General features: G+C 49.2%; 1 protein-coding gene across 1 annotated transcript in view; it reads right to left on the minus strand.

Moving 5' to 3' along the window:
- Positions 1–7,809, minus strand: part of NALF2 (NALCN channel auxiliary factor 2) — a 73,505-nt gene extending 65,696 nt beyond the window's left edge. Inside the window, exon 1 of the mRNA XM_077827248.1 lies at positions 6,985–7,809. Coding sequence (XP_077683374.1) covers positions 6,985–7,809 — 825 coding nt within the window. The remainder of the gene's footprint in view (positions 1–6,984) is intronic.
- Positions 7,810–9,400: the final 1,591 nt, after the last annotated feature.

Genomic DNA, 9,400 nt, shown 5'->3' on the forward strand with positions numbered 1-9,400 from the left:
TCATTGTTCTGTTGAGAACATTTGCTAGCATGCACCTTTCTCCTTTGCGAGTTACACTGGAATCCTATTCTACAGTTCAGGGCTCTGTTTTTCCGAGAACGTGCCTCTTGGGCTAAACACTTGGATCGGGTCCCTGAACCTGACATAGGGCTTGTCAACACAGGTGTGTGTGTGTGCTGAACTGGATTGATTTGATGTATGTTATTTAACTTACTGAACGTAAGCCATGATAATAGCATGCACACACGTGGGACACTTGTTCCTTCTTTCAGTTCACATCATTGTGTACAGATGGCAGTGCCTTGCTAAGCCATGATAATAGCATGCACACACGTGGGCTAAGCATGTGGCATTTCTCAGAGGGTATCCCTTGGTCCTTTGCCGCTCAGCAGTGGGCATTCAAGGATTTTCTGCATTGGAGGAACCCAGATAGGTTCAAAACTTTTTAAAAATCCCATGATGCCACTGTCTTTGCCCATGCCGAACACTTAATTTTCTCAATTTGTGACTGGCTCTGGGGATCAGGTGGGAGATGGGCACCCAGATGCCTAAAGTGAGGCTACAGAGTGCATGCCCAGAGGCAAAAACTTTGGGGCTCTGTGAATTCAGGCACCTACTGGGTTAGGTGACAGCTGAGTGGGAGTTTGTGAATCACCGTGGTGCCTAACTATGGGATTTAGGAGCCTAGGTAGCTTCATGGTTCATTTCCGAGGTACCTATGGCTGACAGCAGTTCAAAATTGGTCAGGGCTCTCTGGGAGTTAGTTCCTCCCACCAGCTGTTAGTTAAGGTACCTGCCTCTGTTGCTTTTGTGATCAGACAAGAAGAAAATGAAACAAACAAAAATAGAAGGAATAAAGTGAAACTCCTAACACTGCTTTTCTCTGCTGCTGCTGCCCCCTTCATCCACCAGACTTCTAACCCCCAGTACCTCTCCCAGACAATTGACCTTTACCCTCTGAATGTAGTGAAATGGACCGTTTTCACAGAATTCATCAGATTTTGCTCCCTTTCATGGAATATCAGTTTGCACTTTTCACTGGAAATTGTATAGGTTTTGCTAAGGGCCAAATCTGCTGCAGCAAAAATGGAGTGGCTATTTCGGAGTGATAAACCAGCCAATAAAACCCCCAAAGTCAATAAAATCATTGGGGTCCCCTAGTAGTTGCATTTGTGATATTTATTGAGTTGTATAGTCCCTCTTGGAGGAAATTCCTGGTGGGAGATGTGCCTCCACAGAGGGAAGAGTCTCTGAGGAATTTTGTGCCAGTAGAGCTGGAATCGTATTGTTTTCTGGCATTACGTTTTTCATGGCTTATCATGAAAGACAGAAAGATATTAATTAGAGAAAGGGCCAAAAGATTTACTTCTGGAAGACTGGTTGGGCCAGGGATAGTGAATGAGACTTAGAGTCTTTCACCAGTTCCAGTGCAACCCCCGAATCATTAGTCTCTGATGTCTGTTTAATGGCCATTTTGTGAAATGGGTTTGGTGGGTCTCAGGCCAGTTCCTCATGGGCAGGTATCCAGGTCACAAAAGCCACCATCACCACAACTGGCACGAATTGGCCTGCTTTCTGGCATTCTCTACAGTGATGTCAAGGGTTGAGTGGGCCATGGAGCCCAAGTTACTCTCACACCCCTAGAGGGGGTCCTCTCCTCCAGGTCAGGCTGGAGGATGTTGACAGGAGCCACCATGTGGAGGAATTTTGTCCCCCCCTGCCTGTGCTATATGTATTCGGTGCATACAGAGACATTCCATCCTCCACAGCTGTCAGTGCAGCACCTTTCGCCTGTGTTCAAGTCAACACAAGAAAAACTAAAGCAACAACCAACCCTGAGTTGTGTCCTTTTAGGGGAGGCCCTCTGGGGTTCCCTGCTTCTGCCTTCCCTACTTTGGGTCTATATCATTCTCTCTGGAGTCCCTCAACCCAGGGAGGGACGGGGAAAATACGTCTCAAAAACTCCTCTCACCCCGCCTCACAAAAATGTTGTCTGCAGAATCCTGCTCTCATCCCCTGCTGATCTGGAGGAAAACAAGGGAAGTCACAATCATTTGCAGGAAGCATTTTCCTCTGGTGACAAAAGCCATTTTCAGTAAGGATTAATGTTCCTTCTTGTTGCATATTTCCTCAGTTCAGGAAAACTTGTACAACTGAAGAACCCACCAAATGAGGTATGTGGTACTTGAACCTCCAAAATCTTTATGGCCAGGGTCATTTTATGCAGGATTTTTGCTGAAGCCACAGATTTTCCAATCGGATTTTGCTTCATTTTCCTTTAATTCTCCTATTTTCACTCTTTTTATCATTAAAAAAACCAAACATAAAACAAGACAAAACTTTCACTGAAAAGCACTCTGCAATGTTGCCTGAATGCGAATAGTCTCTGAGCAGCACGTAGCCCAAAGTTATATTTTCAAATACAGTGTGGTATTCATTGCAGCATTTGAACAGCCCTTTCCAAAATTAACTCGCTTTATGCACAGAAATAGCTTGAATTTTCAGACCTGTCGAATAACCACAACCTCGGCTGAAGGCAATGAGATCTGCACGTGCTCAGAACCTTTGCAAATGAGGTCATAACTCCCTAATCACCACAACAACTGATGAGTTAGGTAGCACCTTCTTTTTGCAAATGGCCAACTCTAATGCTACTTTTCAAATATATCTTGTCAAACTTGTAAAACTGATGTTATCTGGTGCTATAAATAATCATAGTAAATATTTGACAATCTAGCAAATTACCTGATATATTTCTTATTATCACTACCTTGGCCCCTACATATTATTCTTTCCAAGTTCCCAGGCCAAGCCAATCACCATGGTATCTGAGTACCCGTTTTCGTACGGACCTATTTCTAAGTGTTTGGACTTTAGTGCTGTCAGTTTTTCATCTAAGCCCCCAACCCACTGATTTCTTTAGTATTTTAATCTGTTTATCTATTAAAGCTCTTATTCCACAAAGCACATGTTAAACTCAACAGAGGTGGACGTTAAACAAGTGCTTAAGTGCATTGCTGAACTGATGCCTAAACCATATACTGAAAATGCCCAGGTAGATGGCCACTGGGGATTAATAAGACAGGGGCTTTTCAGTTTGGAAAAGAGACGATTAAGAGGGGGATATGATACAGGTCTATAAAATTATGACAAGTGTGGAGAAAGTAAATAAGGAAGTGTTATTTGCTCCTTCTCATAACACAAGAACTAGGGGTCACCAAATGAAATTAATAGGCAGCAGGTTTAAAACAAACAAAAGGAAGTATTTCTTCACACAGCACATAGTCAACCTGTGGAACTCTTTGCCAGAGGATGTTGTGAAGGCCAAGACTATAACAGGGTTCAAAAAAGAACTAGATAAATTCATGGAGGATAGGTCCATCAATGGCTATTAGCCAGGATGTGCCGGTATGGCGTCTCAAGTGCCTCTGTAATTGTCAGAAGCTGGGAATTGGTGACAGGGGATGGATCACTTGATGGTTACCTGTTCTGTTCATTCCCTCTGAGTGGCATTGGTCACTGTCAGAAGACAGGATACTGGGCTAGATGGACCTTTGGTCTGACCCAGTATGGCCTTTCTTATATTCTTATATACAAAGTTCCCTCTTTATATTGCTCCCCTAATATACGTCTCCTGTGTTTTGGTTACTCACACCTCTGAATTCCTCTAAGATAGTTACACGCAGATAGTGTCTGACTTTCCTATAGGCCTTTTATCCTAAAGGATGCCAACATGTTTTTAAAATTATGCACACAGGAAATATACACATCTCTGCCACTCCCTACCTGTGGCTTATTGAGTCACCTCACCAACAATGCCTGCCCGTTTGTCCTCTTCCCCCACAAATGTCTTTGTGCTTTCTTCCACTCTGCTCCTTACATATAAAACACAATCCCCACACTGATCCATAAAGCCACTACCTTTTCCCTCCTTAAGATCCATTTTGTCTGTGACACCTATGGAAAACTGCCATCTGAAAATGCCCAGGTGGATGGCCAGTGGGGATTGCTGATATCTGTTTTATTTGTTTGTTTTAAAGTCAAGTTGAGACTGTAGCTAGTCTATGCAGCCACGTATCCCTATCACTATTACCCTTCTCCTTCCTCCCCTATTCCCTCCTTTTGTTTTTTTTACACTTCTTCCATGACCGTGTCTTAGATTCTGGGCTTTCTGGGGGCAGAGATCATCTTTCTACAGGTTTGCAGAGCTCCTGTTCCTGACTAGGGACTTGGAAGCTACTGCAATACAAATAATAAATGGCAATAATTCAGTCATTTTCCAGTGGAATATGACAACAATTTAACAGAGAAGAGCAGCAATACAAAACAATTCAGTGTAAGCAGAACACCATATACCTTTGAAACTGCAGGAGGAATTTAGGTAGGCAGAATGTAATTCCCCAAATTGGAATTTTCCCAGGACACCAAAACTAACATCTTTCCAAAAAGGTTCATTACAAAAACTGTCCAGAAGTGATCAGAATCTCAATTTTACATCATCTGACAGATGGTACCTCCAGCACCATACTAAGGTGTCAGTTCAGTGCTTCCTTGGGGGGATGAGCACCACTTAATGCATCGCGAGAACCTTCACTGCAGCTCTGAGTTTTTCTTCGAGGTCTCCCATAAAAGCGTTGACCAAGAACAACCCTGGTCAGTTTGTGAGTGCTGACACAATCGCTTTGTGAGGTGATCTAGAAGCAAAGCCTCTGCTATAACACACAGACACTATCTGACCCACAAGAAATTGTTCTGAGAAAAGGTTTCAGGGATAATTAACAAGACAGTTACATTTCCTGGACATAGCAGCCAAAGGGAGATTGCACAGATGAAGTCAGGAAATCTCATCAGAGTCACTCAAGGGCTGTTGAACATGCTGAAGTTCAAAGAGCCATGTCATGGGGATTAAGCCTTTATGTCATTTCCATGAGAAATGATTGAAGAGTTTAATGTAATTTACAAGGAATCTGGATGGACATTGGAATACATTAAAAACGTAGTTGACTACAGTGGGCTGGGAGGTTTGTTCCAACTGCTGCTGGGGAAGGCAACTCTTATGCTTCTTGAACATGAAGTGATCACCTGCCACCTTGGGAATAAATTCTTCGCCACAAGAGCTACAGCATGGCACATTTAGCTAAGTGCATTGTGGGTATTTTTGCCTTCCTTTGAAATACTGGGCATACGTGTCACTGCCAAGGGCAGGAAAAGGGCCTACATGGATTAATGTGCCCAGGTACAAAAATGTATTTGGTTATGGTTATTTCTCTGTATTATAGCAGCACTCACACTGCGCAAGGCACTGTCCACACACACACACACTGGTAGGCCCAGCCCCTAGAGCTCTCAGTCTTTTGTCTGCACAAGTCAAGTAGAATTCCCCCAGTGCCTGTCTATTTACTGCCCTGGCACCCCACTCCAGCCCTGCATCCAGCCTCAGAGTCCAGGGGGAAGTACATTCACTTTTCTTACCCTGCCCGGATCATCACCCAGTATGGGCCTCAGAAGTAGCCCCACTGCTGTCTTTCTTCTCCCACCATCACCACCTGATAGAGCTAGCTCACCATGAGTCAGTGAGGAGAACTGACAGAACTAAGATGCCCCCAACCCAACCCAGAGGGGTAGGTGTGTGCTGATGGGTAACAGCGACCCAGGGGTCTGCTAGGAATGTAATCTGAGGCAACTAGAGCTGCCTTTGAGTGACTTCTCTGGGGTGGGGAGGGATTGTGGGGTGGCTGTAAATTCAGATAGAAAATGCACCCTGCTAATAACACTGACTCTGCACTGCGCTGCAGGAGGATGGAGGGCTTAGCCCGAGCAGCTCCAGGGGCCTCTTCTAGCAAGGGGAAGGGAATCATTCATTCCCCTCCAACTTTTGGGGAAATGGGGAAAGTGATTTGCAGAAATAGATGGTTAAGAGTAAACAGTTCAGAGAGGTTCAAGGGCCTCGCCTCTGCTAACTCCTAACTCCCTGATCTACCAGCCACTTTCCTCGGGACACAAGTATGCAGGGACCAGGGTTGGCAAACGTCTGATTCTTCCCTTTCTCTGGCTAGCTCTCTGGAGATCTGCCTCCCTGGCAAAGGACAGTCCGAGAGAGCTGGGGGAAGGAAGAGCCATTGTTCTCTTGGGTCACATCAGGTCGCCACTTCATTTCAAACATCTTTGCCTAATTATCCGCCGAGAGTGCACCCCTCCCCCGCACACTGCGCAGGAGCGACACTGATTTACACCAGGCCGGAGGAAGCAACAGCCAATGGGCTCCCACACCTGTTCCGTGCGCGAGTTCTAGTCACTCGCCCAAAGTCTGGGCTGCGTGCATGGGGGGAACGCATTTCCATAGGCTTTGCGCCACTGATTTCCCGTCCAAAACGGGCATTTCTCTGGGACTGAACTTGTGCAGCACCTGGATTCCCTTGAGCAGAGGAATCTTCTCTGTGGTGGCACCCCCCAGGCTATCTGCCCCTTCCAGCCTCCTTTGTGGGATTAGGTTTGGAAAGCCCAGGTAGCCCAGGGTAATGCCACTGGCTTTCAGACCAGGAAGAAAGGAATCTGAGGACCCAAGGAAATGCCTTCTGCCAGGTTGTGCTGGGTGAGAGAAAAGAGAGCATGGGGGACCCACCAATGCTCGAGTCATAACCTCAGCGGGCTTTTTTTTTTTTTTTTTTACCAGACTGAACGGTTTCATTCCCTTTTCCTCCTCCTCCTCCTCCTCTTCCTCCTGCTGCTGTGACTTTTGCCTGTATATTATCACACTGCAGGGCTGCAGGGCTCCAGCACATCCAAAGAGGCCATATCAGCATTAACCAATTCTTGTGAAAGCAAAAAAGTCCAACCAGCCAACAGACAGAACAAAGGAGCAACAAGGGAGATGGGGGAGGGGAGACTGGGACCCAGGAAAATGGTGTGATTTGCCTTAAGCTACTTTTCTTCTAGTGTGGTTTGGCAGGGGCTCAGAGGCCCCCCTGTGCTTCCCCCTCCTACCTTGCAGTCTCTTATGCAGGATCTAACTGAATACTCTTCTGATTGCAAGTATTTCTCCAGCAAGAGGTCAAACTCCTCATATTTTTCCTGAGCGTGTTGGTCCAGCCTCTGATAAGCCTGGACGCAGCTGCTACACGCCTTTCCGTCCAGAGCACCGGCTGCAGCAGCCACGAAATCCACCATCAGGTTGTCCAAACTGCAATCCAAGCTGTCTGGGCCGGCCATGCCCAGCAGCAGGTCCCAGATCGTGTAAGTATCACAAAAAGAGAGGTTGAAGTTCCTAAAATAAGCCTTTAAGAAGTTTATTTTGGAGGAGGAAGAGGAAAAAAAAGAGGCTGATGAAGAAGAGGAGGAGGAGGAGGAGGGGGGTGGCCTTAAGGGTACAGAAGGGAAAGAGCCCAAGAGTCGCTGCAAGGAATACAATTTGGTGCAAGCTGAGTCCAGATCGAAATGACCCCGGGCACCAGTGCAATATGGGATCGGAGCAGCAAATTTGGTCAAATTGCTTAAAAAAATCTCACACCTCCCCTCCTGTGACTGTTGATCCCCTGTCAGTAGGAAATGTGGCTGGAAGGCGCGCTGGCTTGCGTCCCCCCAAGGCGTCTGCATGGCTAAGCTCCTATCCTTGGATCTGAGCTTGGCTCCAGCACAGAGCCACAGATGATCAGAGAGGAGGACAGTGAAAAATAGAAGGGATGCCAGAGACATTCGCCATTTCTGTGCCCTCTCGGAATCAGCGCAGGGTTTGTCGTTTTGTCTTGGTGCACAACAAATTTTTAACACAGCGTCATCTTCTCTTGGATACATCCAAGCCCCCCTGATCATATTTTAGGGGCTGAGTGGGGGGGCTACTGCGGTCTCCGGTGTGGTTCTCTTTGCTCCTCTCCTCTTATAGACTCCCCCCAACAATGTCACCTACCTCCTCTGAAGCATGGTGTGATGATGGGCATCATTCTCATGGCTAGAAACAAGGAAGTGCCTTCCCCTCCTCCACCACCTCCTCCTGGGCGGCTAAATGCTACCCCCAGCCATTGCATGTTGCTGCGGGAGGAAAAATCAGCGCCACGCTCCTCAACACGTCCAGGCTGCTGTTCGCCGACGCCGGTCCCTACAGCGAGCCGCTCAGCCCCGAGCGGAGCCAGGCAGAAGCATACTCCGCCTCCCCACAGTCAGCGCCTGGCCCTCCTCATCCTCACCCCGCCGGGGCGCCTCGCCTCCTCTCCGCTCTCCTGCCCGCCTCTGCTCCCCGCTGCACGCACAGTCACTCCGCTTTCCTCTTTCTTTTTTGGTGGGCAACGTTTTTCCCGTTCCTGATCATCCTGGATCGGTGTCTCCTGTTTTCCATCCCCCCTCAATCTGTCGCCATCTTCAGCTGTACAGAGAACACCTTGAGAAATTGATCCGGGGAGGGGGGGGGGGACGCGGGGGGGGGGGGGAGGGGGAAGCGGAGGGAAGGCGCGTGCGCGCTCCTCGTCCCCTCTTCATCTCCCCTGCCATTTGTTTTGTGCCTCCCCTCCCCCCAAAGCCAGCCTCTCCATTCACTCCAGGGAGCCGTTCATTCATCCGAGCCGCTCTTCCCCGCCTTCATTCAGGCGCCGGCCCCCCCCCCCCCCCGGCAGCCCGCGCACACAGCGCGCTGGGACACTGGGCACGCGCGGCTCCTTGGCCCGGGGGCTGGTCCCTGCTGCAGGTGGCGTGTGCTCCGCGCTCCCCCGCCGCCGCACGGTGTCTGGCCGCCCCCGGAGTTCATCCTGGGGGGCTAATGTCTCTGTGCCTGTGCCACGGCTGCAGATCCTCCCCAGGCTCTCGGATCCAAGGGGCTGCGAGCGTCTCCTCTCCTCCGGGCCGCCTCCTGCCACCCCCCCCCCCCCCAGCCTTGCATCTCCTCACTGAGCTGGAAGAATAAGTTGCCTGGATTCAGGAAGCAGGTCCCGGACCAAGCGGACATTGCTTCTGCGCGGGGCTCGCTCTGCCCCAGGCGGGCTGCGGGGCTGAGCTCCTGGGGGAAGACGCTGGGGGCGGGCGCCGCGGTCCACCCAGGGGCTAGCAGGTGCCGCGGTGCTGAAGGACAGCTCCTGCCACAGCTCAGCCAGACCCAGAGGGAGGCGGAGGGCCCCACAGCGCCTTCCCTGGCTGCAGCCTTCCTGTCTGTAGCATCCCCCCGCCTGCGCTGGCTGCCAGGGTGCTAACGATTTGCTTATGCACAAGTTTGGAAGCGCAGTGACATTGATCGGCTCTGGCCGAGCCCGGTTCCGTGTGTTTTCCCAGTAAACAGCTGTTTAGAGAGGAAGGGAAATCCTGGGAGCCATGGTCGGAAAGGAATTTACAGGAGCTGACAAAGCAGGATGGGAGCTGAGCTGGAAGATCCGAGCTTCGTTACGTTTCTAAGGCTGGAGCCAGTTACCGAAAGCGGGGC

The sequence above is a fragment of the Eretmochelys imbricata genome, chromosome 9 (genome assembly GCF_965152235.1).
Source record: "Eretmochelys imbricata isolate rEreImb1 chromosome 9, rEreImb1.hap1, whole genome shotgun sequence".
Lineage (NCBI taxonomy): Eukaryota > Metazoa > Chordata > Testudines > Cheloniidae > Eretmochelys > Eretmochelys imbricata.